General features: G+C 55.3%; 1 protein-coding gene across 2 annotated transcripts in view; it reads right to left on the bottom strand.

Annotated features, from left to right (window-relative positions):
- The window catches only part of TMEM63B (transmembrane protein 63B), a 49,055-nt gene that overhangs the window by 3,915 nt on the left and 30,701 nt on the right, over positions 1–14,439 (bottom strand). For both annotated transcript variants that reach the window (XM_072856664.1, XM_072856665.1), the window contains exons 4-22: positions 12,855–12,893; positions 9,160–9,250; positions 8,285–8,322; positions 7,361–7,503; positions 7,031–7,082; positions 6,633–6,741; positions 6,038–6,108; positions 5,098–5,178; positions 4,838–4,961; positions 4,615–4,748; positions 4,328–4,465; positions 3,902–4,055; positions 3,527–3,633; positions 2,640–2,726; positions 1,177–1,242; positions 877–1,039; positions 604–709; positions 278–445; positions 9–124 (exon numbers count right to left, since the gene is read on the bottom strand). In XM_072856664.1, coding sequence (XP_072712765.1) covers positions 9–124; positions 278–445; positions 604–709; positions 877–1,039; positions 1,177–1,242; positions 2,640–2,726; positions 3,527–3,633; positions 3,902–4,055; positions 4,328–4,465; positions 4,615–4,748; positions 4,838–4,961; positions 5,098–5,178; positions 6,038–6,108; positions 6,633–6,741; positions 7,031–7,082; positions 7,361–7,503; positions 8,285–8,322; positions 9,160–9,250; positions 12,855–12,893 — 1,987 coding nt within the window. The remainder of the gene's footprint in view (positions 1–8; positions 125–277; positions 446–603; positions 710–876; positions 1,040–1,176; positions 1,243–2,639; positions 2,727–3,526; positions 3,634–3,901; positions 4,056–4,327; positions 4,466–4,614; positions 4,749–4,837; positions 4,962–5,097; positions 5,179–6,037; positions 6,109–6,632; positions 6,742–7,030; positions 7,083–7,360; positions 7,504–8,284; positions 8,323–9,159; positions 9,251–12,854; positions 12,894–14,439) is intronic.

Here is a 14,439-nt window from a genome sequence, read left to right as displayed (position 1 = left end):
CACCTCACCTTGTAGTTGTGAGCGCTGAGGTATTTGAAGTGCCCAAAGCAGACGTGACACAGGCAGATCACAATGGTGATCACGAGGACCACAAAGGTGAACATGGAAGTGGGGGCCAGGAATCCTGGGGCAAAGGAAAACCGAAGTGGTGGTGTCAGAGGGACTTGTCAGATGGTGTCAGACTGTGCCCAGCGGCTGGGGGCTGCCAGGACCACAGCCCAGACAGGGAAGCGGCTCTGTAGGAGGCCAGGGGATGGCATCCCAGCCCAGTGCTCACCTGTGCGCACGGTAGAGAAGAAGAGAAGCCAGAAGAGGCAGAGGATGGGGGCTGCCACCACCTGGTTCACAGCCCCTGAATGGATCTTTTTGTCCAGCTTGGCAGGCAGGTAAGCATAATACAGGTTGTATCGGTCCACCAGGTGCTTAAGCAGCATGTACATGAGCCCTGGGAGAGAGGGGAGGGATGCCAGCAGAGAGGGGAATCAGCCCCTTTCCCAGTGCCTCTGACTGACAGGGAATATTTCCCCCACCCCACCATTCTTGTCTCTCCGCCTCAAGCTCTCCCCAGCCTCTGACACAGGGAGGCAGAGGGATGCCACTTACCAAAAGGGACGATGATGGGGCAGGTGATGCTGTATGTCATGACCACAGTGAAGACGCACATCATCCAGGCGTAAGCAGCCCCAAACTGGAACTCGTAGGCCTGGTGCTGCAAGAGAGAACAGGGACCTGTCAACACAACCCCAGGTGCTCAGTGGGGCTATGCAACACACCCAGCTGTACACACAGCATTGGGCAAGCCTCATTGGGGCCCCATCGCAGCACTCCCATCCCCAGGTGGGGGCCACAACCCACCCCCTCAGCCCCACTACATACACGTTTGACATTCCTCCGCTCGGCGGCCGAGCGGGCCAGGCAGAGGCGTATCATGTACATGAGCAAGCCAGGGATGCGCAGCAGGTCCATGGCGTTCCCGATGAAGGCAGAGGCGATGACATAGTTGACAAAGAAGGCCCCATTGTCCGGCAGGAACACACACCTGGGCAGGCGCAGCAAGAGCAGGCTGCAGAAGGTGCTCCCCCTTTGCAGGGCAGCAGCTGGGAGCCCCCAGTACCTTTGGACAACAATACCCCCCCCCCCATTGCAAAGAAGGGCCTTCTGCCCAACTCCACTTACTCAAATCGCACGGCAGCTTCGGCGAGGAACTTTTTGTCAAACAACCAGCGGAAAAACACATCCAAGCTGAGGGGGAGGGGGGGCAAGAAGAAAAGAGGAACAGTCAGAAGCAGCGACAGACAGACATGCACATGCAAATATGTGGAAGCTACTCTAGAAGGACCCAAAGCTCTGGCTATAGACTGCTTTGTTCCCTCTTGGGATGTGTCACCAGCAGTTACGTAAATTAGACACTGGAAAAAACAGTGCAGCACCCAAAAAGGGATGTAAAGCTTCCCACTCTCATGTGTGGTGTTCTCCCTTTGCCCTGATCCTATCAGTAAAGTATTTTCCTCTCCCTTCTGTTCGGGCACAACATCCATGCAAGGAACAGGTGACTGACTCTACAGAAGAAACTGGTTGGGTACAAGGTACCCTCCAGCACAGAGATTAAAAAAAAATCCCATAGGAGAAAAATCCCATTTTCCTCAATTCTGATTTTTTAATATAAAACTGCCCAATCCTCTGGCACCTCAGGTACTGGGAGAGTACAGAGCTCCAGAGGCAACAGCATGGGTCCTTGGAAGCGCAGCCTGTTTAACGGTATCTAGTCAAAATGCAAACCTTCCGAGAGCATTCACCTGCCTAGGTCATGAGGTTATATGCAACAAGGCATTTTTCAGCTGGCTGGGAAACGTTGCTGTAGTCACACACTGGAATGGAGGACTATTCTACCTCTATCAGAGGGTTTGTCTATACTCAGGAGCTACCCAACTTCACCACTGAGGTGCTGTATCCCAAATCCTGAATTTAGGGGGGTGTAGATTCCCCACCCTGCAGTGTGTAAGTAACTCCCTACCACAGTAAGGACCCCTGTCCCACCTCCGAGTTTTTCCTTCCTCACTGTTTCCCTACTCGGCCACTGTTCAGTGCTGAGAGCCTACGCCAACAGCTGGCAGCTGATGCACCGCTGTTTGCCACAGGGCATTTCTATAACCCCTGCAGGAAGATCTGGGGCTCACATCCAGATGGATCAGTATTTCTACAGCTTACACTTAGCAATTCCACCCAGCCAAGCAGTTGCAACCTACTCAGTTCTGGCTCAAATGGGGAATTTGCTAATTTTGTGCAAAGTTTGGAGCGTGCACTGAACACAGAGGTAGGGAGTGTCTCCTTCACCAGCAGACCTTGAGCAGACTTTTCACATGTCCACCGACCATGTTAGTTTTTGCTGCGTTATTTGTAACACCAAGGCACATGTCAATGTGGCCGCAGATTGATTCAAGGAGCTCCTAGGGACCCAACCAGGTATCATCTGGCCTGACCCCCCACCCAGAAATAAATGCCACCTCCCCAACAGGATGGTGGCCACAGCACTTGTGCAGCGGGGAAAGGAAATAGTGTAGGAGAAGAGCCAGGGGTGCATCTCAATCCTCCCTGTGCTCCAGGTCTCTCTGCTTGCTTTCCCCAACTCCAGCCCTTACCTGCTCAGGCCCAGTGATGGCAGCAGCAAGACCATGAAGATGAGGAAGGTGTAACACTTGTGCATGGTTGTTCTGTTCTCTCCAGACCTGAGGGCAGAGAGGAGGCTGTTGACCCTTCACTGTCACCCCACCAGCCCCAGGAGTGGTATCCCCATCGTTTTCTCATCAGAAAGTACTTCCCAGTGTCTAATCCAAATCTCACCCTGTCTGCTACTGGTACATGAATATGCCCCCTTCCCCTCCAGCGTGTCTGAGGTCTGCCCGTTCTCGAGTCCCAGTTCCTCCCCCCTTGTCTCACAGGGTCTCCCAGCCCTCATATCTTTAGAGGAGACTCTGCAATCATCTCTCTTGACCTGCAATCCTCAAAGCTAGTGACATCCTCCCCACCAGTCTTTGCAACAGAGAGAAGAAAACAGAGCCTACACCGCACATCCTGCTGGGAATGTGCCTCACAAGCAGCAGATTTCTAGCACTCTGCACTTCAAATACCTTCCCTATGGCCAGAAGCCATAGCAGCTAAGGTGATTTTCCCTTGGAAAAGCTATGACTTACACATGGGTACAGGCACACCACCTGAGTCAAGACTTCCCTCACTACTAGCAATTCTCACAGTGACCAGCCCCAACTCCTCCCAGCTTTCTTCTTCTTGTAGACCTACATCAGGCCCTGCTCAGAGAGCCATGCTGCACAACAGCAGCTAAGGATTGGCAGAACAGCTGTCCATGGCAGACCCCAGGTGTCCAAGAGGTGCAACATAACATCACGCTTGGAGTGGAAGGCAGGATTTCAAGCAGAAGGATCCAGCCAGGAGCTTTACATCAGTGAGAAGCGTCTAGTGGCCAGGCAGCACACTGGTATGACTGAGAACTGGTGCTGGCTGTCCTTACCTGGTCCAGTGCGCTTCGAAGAAGGCAGAGTAATACACAATGGTGGGCAGCAGAGCAGAGAAGCACCACAGCAGCAGGGTGGGGAAGAACTGGGTGATGATGGGGTTCTGTAACAAGGCAGAGAAGAGACTGCATATTACATGGTGCAGCAGCTCTCGTGCCAGCCACAGGTACAGCTGCTTTTGCTGACGCTGAGTCCCCGGCACCGCAGCTGCCACTGTACCCTGGCCAGGCTCAGCACCTCTCTCCTGGTCAGGCTGACAGGACCTGGGGAACGCTGACAATTTCTCTCCCTACCCCCTCCCTTGCAGGGGCTGTTGTGCCTCGGGGTGGTTCCCATGCTACCCATCCTGCACCTGTCTCCGAAGGCCTTACGTTGAGGTACTCCACGGGCTTGGTGACATTGAACTTGTCCATAGTGGTGATGATGATAGCAGGGGTAGTGAGGAAGAAGAGGAGGATGAAGAGGACCACATTGATCACGAGGCAGCGGATCCACCAGATGAAGCCCCGGATGGAGAGGTGTTCCCTGGGAGGGGGGAAGGAGGGCATCAGCATGGCTGCATGGGAGAGAAGGGCAGGTCCGGGGCCTCACGTGCACACCATGACCCAGCCTGCATGAACAGCATTTGGGGCGCCAGCCGAAGGCTTTCCCCCTCCAAGTCAGATCAGACCTCTAGCTCAGCCAGGCTGGCCTTCAGCAAGAACAACTCATTCAGGTACCAGAGGAGCAGAGATGGGGAGGGAGGATGTCCTCCTTTCCCATCGGCAGGGCCCGCTGAGCTCCACAGAGCTGCTCACCAGTAGATGTTCTGTGGGTCGGGGGCGTAGCTGACTGTCCAGTTGGAGACGTGGAGAGACTCGCTGCAGGAGGAGGCCCTGGGCTCCCCACGGCATGCACAGCCCTGACACTTGCAAGCATTGAAGTCCTTGAGGATTCTGGAGAAGAAGAGAGAGAGGGAGATGCTGACACAGAGGGCTGGCAGGGACAAGCAAGGGGAGATGCCTTAGTGCTGGCATTCCCCTGATTTAAGGGGAGAGCTGCAAGAAGTCACCTTCTAGGGAAGGACAGAATCCTTTGCACTCACATGGCTGTGATGGTCTCATTGTGGAAGGTGACAAAGGCCATCCCCAGAGGCTTCTCGTTCACCTTCTCCTTCTCCCGCTTGTAATCGTCTTTGAGCTTCTCCTCCAGCTTGGTGTAGTACTCGATGGCCTCCACCTGGGCAGGGGGACAGGGGTCAGAGCAGAGACCTAGGGACCCAAGCCCCTGTGCACCCCTCTGCCCAACACCTCCAGCTCTCCCCCCACCTCCTCACAGCCCCTGATGACACAGCAGCACAGGTGGCCACAGGGCTTGGGGTTGATCATGGACGGTGTGTTCTCCTTGCTCTGCAGATTGGTGAAGTAGATTCGCCCGCGCTCAGCCTTCTTCCTGAAACAGGAGAGGGGAAAAGAAGGAAGGAAAGAAAGAAAGAAGGTGGCTCAGAAAAAGCTCACGTCACCAGACTCGAGGGGGAGCCCACAGCCCCCATCCCCCCTGTGTTAACATCTCCCAAACCAGGTGTTACCTCTCCGCATCGAGGAACATCAGCCGGGCCACATCATAGCAGGGACGGGCTTCCAGGACGGTGCAGTTGGCATAGGCCTCCCTGTGGATGGGAAGCACCAGCTCATCACGCCTGGCACCAAAGGCTGTACCCCCAGGCAAACCCCATGCATCCAAGGCTTCCGTCCTGCCCTGGGCCAAGCATCAGGGTGCACAGCAAGAGGTTGCTGGGGGCATCAGGGGAGCCTGCAGGCTGTCCCTTATAGCGGGAGCAATGCGTGGGGCAAACGCTACATCCTCTGGGCTCTGGCACAAGGAGCCTCTTTGGACTTTGCCCTGTGGCAGCAAGGCACCCCTCTGATCCCACACCCCCTCTCTGCCTTCATGGACCATCGGGCTTGGAAAGAGGCAGAAGGCTTCCCAAAGGGTACAAAGCATTTCTTCTTTATGGTGCTTCTAAACATAGCCCTGACAGTGTGTTCACTGAGGTCTTGATGGAAGAGGACTTTTTTTTTTTTTTTGTTAAAAAAACCCAACCAACCAAAAAACCAAAAAAACCCCAAACAAAAAACACACCCACACTTTTCTACAAGGACCATGATCAGGGCAGAAACAGCAGCACAACATCCTGCAGTCATTGCTTGAGTGTCTCCTGCCCACATATCAACCTCTGAACTTGACTATATCTCAGGACATGCTCTGTCCACTGCTTACCACACTGATCCCCTATGGCTCCACAGGAGATAGCTAGGCATAACCCAAGGCACAAACCAAGGACAATGCGCATTTAGATAAAAATTTGCACAGAAAAGTAATGCTGAGATGCCCAAAATGTGTTCACTGATTTTGATTAGCTTTCTGCTCTCAATATATTATTGCCACTTCAGGTAACGCTAGCACTACCCCAATAAAAACATCCCCGTTACAGAGCAGCCTTTAATTAGAGACGCAATGAGACTCACTCAAAATGCTTCTTGATCTTCTCTGGCTCAGCATATTTTGAGATCCCATTGATGAAGAGAGTTCGCTTAACCTGGAAGGAAGGAAGAAAGAAAGAAAAAAAAAAAAGAAGGACAGGTAAGTGTGGATGATGTGAAAGACCAGACTGCAGCAACCCCCCCCAAGGCCTGAGTCAGCAATGGGAAAGGGCAGCCCCATCACTTCTAGCATCCAGGGCTCCCCCTCTCCTATGCTTCCACTAGCTGTTGGCATCCTGGTGCGCCGCAGATTGACAGGCTGGGGGCTTACACCACAGCTGCCTGAACAGAAACTAGGGGGTACCCTTAAGAAATGAAGAAGGCAAAAAGCAGCTGGAGCAACCCCTAAGGAAGGCATGGGGTCCTTTGCACATGTTCACCCAGTGCAGACCTCTCTCGTTTCCCCACAGGCAGTCAGGACTGCTGCTCTGGAGGAGATCTCCCTTTGTCCACGCAGAATAAAAGAACAGCCAAAACAAGACAGCCCCAAGTGGGGTGCTCATTACTCTCTCCAAGGCCACCTGACTTGACAGAAGGGCATGGGAAAGTGTGCCTGGGAGAGCAGCCAGATCCTGCTCACCAAGTCATCCTCTTTGTAGCGCATCTTGGAGGTGTGCCGGCGCATGCTGTACACTGTCAGCAGCAGGTACAGGAAGGCAAAAGACGTGTGCAGCCACAGCAGGTTATTCCTGTCACAAGGGAGACCACAAAGGTCAATGCAAGGTTGCCACTACAAACTTGTATATGACTGGTCAGGCCCTGAAGGCACTGGGGCCACGAGCAGCATAACTGGCACAGCACCCACATGCCCTACAACCAAGTTCCAGGAGCTCAGCCCAGAAATTGGAGCAGGGACAGTAGCCTCACAGCGAGGGCAAAAATGCAACCTTCAAGGAGGCGAGGCTCTGCAGCAAGTGGCCATTTACAAAATACCCCCCGAGGGCCTCAATTAACCATCCTACCCCTGCCCACACATACCCAGAATTCAGGTTAGCGATAGTTGTCCTTCCAAAGCTGTAGGCGTTGTTTTCTAGAGAGAAAGAGGCATACAGAGGCGTGTTCAGCTATGCTGAGTGGCACAGAGCACCACTGGGGTGGGATATGGCAGGAATCTCACCTGCAGAACACCCTAAAACCCAAGCTGCCCAGGATGACCCTCTGGATGCACCACGAACAAAGTGGGACAGCAGTCAGGGTTTGTCTCTTAGTCAGCGTTAGTCCCATCCTGCCCTCCACTGCTCCCCAGTGGTCTGGGCCATGGTGTTGAAAGCAGCTACCCCAGCCCAGCCAGAGGCTCCCTGCTCTCACCTAGCAGGTCCCCTGAGAAGTTGACAGGTAACACAATGCCCACAGACAGCACACCCACGGCCACCAGCAGCCCGATGATGTGCCTCTGGAAGGACAGGTAGTGCACCGCATCACCCCCACACTTGTCCCGGATCTCGTCATCCCTGCCGGGGAGAGAAAGGCAGTCAGGCAATCTCGTACATTCCCTCAAGCGCTGGAGAAAAGCACGGGGTCATGGCTGCCCTCCTGGTTTGAACCCACACGGCACCACTGGTTCTGCCCTACAGAGCTGTGGCCAAGCCTCGGGCAGGGATCCCGGCAGCCAGCTTTGAACCAGCCTGGGCAGAAACCTGCCTGTGCAATGCTTACTGCAGCCCCACTCCCCACGCCCCTGCCCTCCACCCCCTGGGACAAGCAGCTGGACCCATGCAAACCCCACCTCACACCCTTCTGGTAGGCCTTGCTTCTCCTGCTGAGATACAGGATGGCTGACACTGTCCCACAGCACTCTGAAGCCAAGAAGTGCTTAGGAGACTGCTCCTGAGCATCATCAGTCTGGGGGTGTCTCCCTGCATCCTCCAGTCCCTCGTTCATAGTCAGTCCTCAGACAGCAGTGCCCCTAGCAGGAGTCCCAGGGAGAGGAGCATCTCTGCAGAGCAGCAGACAGTGTTTCTGAGAAGGGACTGAGGCAGGGGAGACCTGGGCTGGGTGCTCTTCTCTGTCACAGACTCACTGTGTGACCTTAGTTTTGGCTTTAGGACTCCTCATCAAGTCCTGTCTTTGCTTGTCCTCTTCAGAGGACACACTTTACTTGTGCTCTTCAGAGAAGGGGCTGCAAGGGCAGTTGACTTCACGCAGCTGTACTGCGCTGGGTGTCCCAACGCCCTGCACTACCCTCTGCTGCTTCCCCACGTAGGTCCTACGTGCAGGTCCTGGGGCACTTACTTTATCCTGAAGATGGCTGTCAGCCAGGAGCAGAAACCCTGTACAGAAAGAAGACAGGAGGGTCTTGTATCACTCTCTGCTCCCCTTTCCCTGCTCCCCCCTTCAAAGGCTCAGGGGACCAAGCTGGCGTCCTTGCACCTCCACAGACTCTGATCAGGACAGGAAGGGGCCAGACCACGAGCACCCAGACGTGCAGAGCCACAGATGGGCCCAGGTGAAGGAGATGACAGTGCTACTCCACAGGCCACAACACAGGCTGGACTCTGCCATGTGGCCATCCCCTGCCAAGTGGCAGCTCAGCCTCCCAGGTGACCCATGGGCTCCTGGCTAGCATGAAAGCTCTCCACAGCCTAGGGACACCCAGAAGATTCACCATACAGGTACTTTAGCTATCATCCTGGACAAGAGGAGCTCTGCAGGGACTGGGAAGGCAGAGTGGGCCAAGCCAGGTCTCCTCAAAGGACACCCAGGGGAGGAATATTTCCTGGGAGCTTCACAACCCATCCATCATACCTTGTTATCCTACTGAACTGCACCTCCCCTTTAGAGAGGAAAACAGCAGTAGAGGTAGACAGCGGTGTGAGGAGGAGCCAGACACCATTCTCCTGGCAAGTACTGTTTGTAATGCTGAGATTATAGGTTGGACAGATGTCTGTTAAGCCACAGGGATATACAGCCTACTTATTTAAGCACATGCCTAGAAGCCACGTAGTTATGTCTCCTTGAGCTCTATACCACACTCACACACTACAAGGTGTGGGACCTAAGGCCTGGGGATGGGCAAAGAGCATTGTTCCTGAAGAGCCCTTGGTTCAGGCAAGCTATGGGCTCCTGGCCACTCAGAGGCAAGGTGTTCGACTCTTGCTGCTACTCACGTTGTCCCTCTGGTCAAAGTCCACAGAACTGGAGACAGAGGTGAGGCGCTCGTAGCGGTCATGGTTGTCGGAGTGCAGGGCGGAGGCTACGCTAAAATGACAAGCAGGAGGCGAGGGAGAAAGTTAGAAGATGTGAGGAGGCAGCCTGGCCAGGAACCACGAGCACCCAGAAGATCAGAGGTTAATTCAGGTCAGTTTGCCCCAGGCGAGATGGAGAGAGGTGAGATCAGAGAGCAGAGGTAGCAGTAAGCAGAGACTCCTCCTCAGACAGCACCCGGAGCTGGCAGCCCCCACAGGCTCGATCACGGATGCTACACGCTCAGCGCCTTCCGAGAGGCACCCGCATTACACAGCAGCCCCTGCGAGGAGGGGCTGGCAGCGGCTGCCACGGAGGAGAGCTGAGGTCTGTTTAGGGCAGGGTTTAAGCCAGAGGAGAGGAAGCGGGAACCAGAGGGTGCCGCAGCCCCTCTGGCTCCGGTGCGGCCACGAGGCGGCAGCCCCGGTGCACCGGAGAGGCACCGGCTCCCATCCCGGAGGGCCTCACTCGCCTTAGGGAAGAGGAAGGCTGGGAGTCTGGTGGGCCATATCCCCGCTACACCAGTCCTCCCCACCCTCAGTGCTTCAGTGCAGGGAATACCAGGAGGAGGAGGAGGAACGCAGCTGAGCCCCAGCGGCCGTGCTGCCCGGAGTCAGGCTCAGCCCAACCTGCTCCACAGCCTCAGCTGGGCCTCCTACCTGGAAATCCCTCCAGCAGGAGCGGGGCAGGCAGCTAGAAGTGAATGACCGCAGGCTAAAGGGCAGGAAAGCAAGAGAGGTGAATATCCCAGACTGCTTTACTCCAGATGTAGGCAGGGACCTAGATGAAGAACCTACAGCAGAAGCATCCAAGGTAGACAACAGCTCCCATTACAAATGGAGGCGGAGGGCAGCTGGCAAAGGAGACAAGAAAATGGTCCAGAGACCCAATTAAATAGCACTTGCAAGATGACAGCAGGCCGGGACCTTGGAGGTACAAGAAGAGATATGGCTGATCTGAAAGCTAGAAGCAAAGAAAAAAAAACAGATGAAAACATGGTCTGCCTGTAACCAGTATAGGCTCAAGGAGGAACAGATGGACAAGAACCCAGAGAAGAAGCAACTGAGAGACAAGCGCTAGAGACAAGGTGGATGACACTATGAGAAGGAGAACAAGCAAAGACCCTCGTGACCCTGCCGAAGGAAAGAGGATGGGACACGTGGCCTCCCTCAGAGCGGAGCAGCACCTGCTGAGTCCCTCACTGGAAGCAACAAAGAGAGGGGAAAGGAGATTAGCTGAAGGTCATGGGACTAAAGGAGCGCAGATTAGAAAGTGGTGTGCAGCCTTGCGAATGCACAGCCCAACAACCTGCTCTGCTGGAGGGACAGAGCAAGCTTCGACCAAGCTCTCGGACCTTCAGCCCTTTAAAATCCCAGAGGCCTTGCAGCCAGGCGCAGGAAGTGAGGGTGAATTTCTGCTGTCTGCAGCCCCAAGGAGAGCCCAGCACGATGACACGGTGTGCTTTTGGCTCCTCGGTACTGGAAAAGCAGAGGGCAGAGCAGCACCGGAGAGGACAACTGAGTGCCATGTTACGAGATGATCAGGTTAACTCAGCTCCACTCAGCAGGATGCAGAGATGACAATCAGGATGACCGGCAGCAATGAGAAGACAGAGGGGGCCAAACCTCGCCAAAGATGGGAAGCTGAAGAGGGAGCTCCAATGGTACCTGCACCTAGCTGGAGGCTTTTTAAAGCAAAGCGCTAACAAAGCGAGTGGGTGGAGGCAAGGTTGCCTTAAACTGCAAGAAGATTAAGGTGGGACCCTGCCTGCTGCCCCAGGTTTGGTGTCGGCCCTGCCAGGGAGGGAGAAGGATGGGGTCTGAGGCATGGATAACCTCAGGCTCCAGGAGGGGAGGCCAGGCATGCTGTGGAAAGGGCTTGCTGTGGTGCAAGGGTGGCAAGCCCTGCAGGGCTCTGATCACGGCCTTTACACATGGAGGTGCAGGTGGGTTCCCACAATCTCCCAGTGCAGACTGAGTCACTGATTAAGAGTGCTGATGGCTACCACAAGCCCTGGCAAGGGGCAGGACAAGGGCTCTTGCCAGTTCTCAGGCAAAGGGACACATCTGAGGAGGATGTCCTCCTGCACCAAGAGCAATGCTGCCTATTCAAGGGCTGGGAGCACCAGGCGGCATACATGTGTCCCTAACCCACCATGTGCCACTGCACCCCAGCACAGAGAATGGCTGGGATGGGAAGGTGCCACCAGCCTTGGAGGAGCACAGCCAGGACAAGGTTTCCTCACTGAGCTCCACAGGCTTTTGGAAGTTTCTGGCTACCAACACTGTCCCAGCTCAAGCAGTAGGTTTGGGGGGGTCAGCAGAGAGCTCCAGCAAGCCCAGATGAAGAACAGGAGCAGGAAGAAGTGGCCCCCTGGAGAGAGACGAGTACTCATGAGGATAACTGAGGTGGTCTCTCTGAGAAGCCTCAGGACATGATGGCTCTGCTACTTCTGCCTTACTCCCCCTGCAAGGCGTTAGCAGTGAAAAGTTGACAGACACACTTGAAGCAGGGCCAACCACTAGTGAGGCACTCAAGTATGAGCAAGGGGTCCCATCTGTGCAATGTACCACAGCTACCACCACCTCTGTTTTCACCACTCCAATTGCTCTGCTCCGTTGGGGGCAAGGAGCAACTACAAAACCAGGAGCATTCCTGTACCCTCTCAAGGCAGTAGCAGTGGCAGGTACCTGCTCTGCAAGTGATGGAGTACGAGAAGCGAGACTGTAGCTTGCTCTCCCGGCCTCAGACATGTGTCAGCCTGGCTGGAGCAACCATTGCAGGCTTTGTCCTGCCGGCTGATTGTATCCTCTGCAGGATGCACCACCCAGCCAGTCAGCAAGGCACGGGGGATGCTCTTTTCTTAGGCATAAAAGCAGCAAGAAAGATGAAAGAGCAGGGAGGGAGGGTCCATGGCAGTGCTTAATGGGCAACGCCAGGTCAAGGTGCTAGAGGATGCTCTCAGCAGCACTGAGGCAGGAAGTTTGCTTCTGCAGGGGGAGAGAGAAGGGACAGAGGTGCTGCCTTGCCAAGCATGCTGCCAGCCAGGGGTAGGTGGCAAGGGACAACACTTGACTCTGTCCTGGTAGCCTCGTGGGGTGAAGGAAGAAGAGAGAAGTCTTGCAACTGCCTGGCAGATCCTCTCTGAGCACCCGCTTGCCCTTGCAGCTGGTGTGGGAGCAGCACTCCTGGCACGAGAGGGACCAGGCAACGGAGGCTCCCCTGCGCCTGGGTGACCTGAGCGTGCTGTGGGCTCAGGCAGCTGGGTTTATTTTCTCCATTGTAAGGTGGGATAGCTGGACACAGGCAGGTAGAGCAGGGTATGTGATGTGGCACCCTCCACGTTGGCTGGGACTGGGAGCTCCTCAGCACTGCTGCCCTCAGGGAGCATTTAAGGGCTACTAGGGGAAAACCAGAGTGCCTCCAGCTGTGGTAGTGGCTGACACAAAGGGGAGGGAAAAAGAAGAGCACGAATCCACCGAGAGGCACAAATCCAAGCCCAAACTCCCAGCCACTCAGATTAGTTCAGAAGCAAGACAGAAAACTGCAAGAGAAAAGGAGAAAGAGAGAGTGCGAGCAAGAAAGAGAGAAGAAACGACACCCTGAAAAAACGACATACTATTCCCGCTCCTCTCGTTCCGTCTGCCAGCGTCGGCGCCTGGGGGCACAGAAACAGAAAGGGAGAGGTTACAACCACGGTAGCAGGTGCTGGGTCTCCTCCGTCGCAGGGAGCTACGCACCCGCCAGGGCTCCACACCGTCCTGAGGAAGAGAAACCTGCCAGTGGTCAGGCTGGAGAAGACCTTCCTTCCAGAGCCCAGCACCGCCCCAAGCCACAACAACCCAGAGCCCCTGCTGGCCCAGGGGCAGAATGCTTTGCTGCCAGCTAAAGGGAAGCTGGCTTCACTGGGGAGGTGGCCCGGCTCCACACAGTGGGCGTCCCAAGGAGCTCATAAGGGACAGAGCCAGGTGGGACAGCCTGCCAGGGCTGCCTGGCTGCCATCTGACCTCCCCTTCCATGCCTCTCCTCCCCACTCAGGCAGCCGACACACTTGCAACCCACCCTCCCGAAATGCTCATCCCACCCTGCAGATGGGCCAAGCAGCAGGGGCTCCTCCCTAGGATCCCAGTCCTGGTGATCCACAGCCCTTACCACAGCCATGCTGTCCCTCTCCCTGTGCTTACCAGCTCTCCCTCACCAAACAGCTGGCACCCCTCTGCCTTTCTGCCTACAGCCACTGCTCCCAATCCCTCGCACCCAAGGTGCTCAAGCATCGCCTCTGAGAAGGGCTAGCCCTCTCTCCCCACTGAGAGCCAGAGCTGTGCAGCCCCTGTGGCTACCAGCCAGGGCCTGGGTTCAGATAGCTTAACCCTGAGGAGCTGCTGCCCTCTCCCCAGTGAGGTCTCATATGGCTATTCCCTTCTCCTTGCTTTCCCTCAAGGCCCCCACATTGCTGATTTCCCCAGCCAGGCCAGGAAAGGAGGGGCAGAGGAGCCACAGTGACACGGCTGCTTATCTAACGCTATCCAGGACCACTTATCCAAACCAGGAGATTTCCTGGTTCGGCGCTGGAAGAAAACAGCTCTTACTCTCTCCAGTGTTGTGCAAGGAGTGCTCCAGAGCAGCTTGCTTGAATCTGTATTGTCAAAAGACCGAAGGAGGCTGGAGCTCAGCCCCATCCAAGCCTTTGGACACAACGAGCTCGTGGAGCTGATCAAAGGGAAGAACCACCTACAACAGCTAGCCTTCAGAAGCCACACTTTGCCTCCAGCACGTGACAAAGCACCACGGGCATAGCAAACCATCCCTGGAGAGAGGCAGACTACCTGCACAACCCCTCTAGCTTAATCAAGGAGAGTTCCTTGTTCCACACTGGAAGAAAATAATCATTGTCCTTCCTGCGGCTGACAGCAAAAATGAGAACAGCCTCTCACTCTGCTGTGGAGCTGCCATCCCCAATGCGCTCCAGCTTTTGCTGGCAGACACTGTAGCCCATGAATGCACTGGGCAGGAAGGATCCATACCCATACCGACTCATCAGCGCTTGGGATGCGAGATAAACTCGCATTAGCACAGCAGTACCACACCTGGAAATGCAGCCTACTGTTTTCAGGTGCTCTTAAACAGGAACTGCATCCAGCAGAGCCACAAAGACACCTTCAGAGGCTTAACAAAGCCTTCAGTGTGGCAGGCCTCTCACTTCC

The sequence above is a fragment of the Ciconia boyciana genome, chromosome 3, assembly GCF_034638445.1.
Source record: "Ciconia boyciana chromosome 3, ASM3463844v1, whole genome shotgun sequence".
Taxonomy (NCBI): Eukaryota; Metazoa; Chordata; class Aves; order Ciconiiformes; family Ciconiidae; genus Ciconia; species Ciconia boyciana.
The sequence above is the reverse complement of the archived record's forward strand: the minus strand, read 5'-3'. Positions and strand labels throughout refer to the sequence as shown.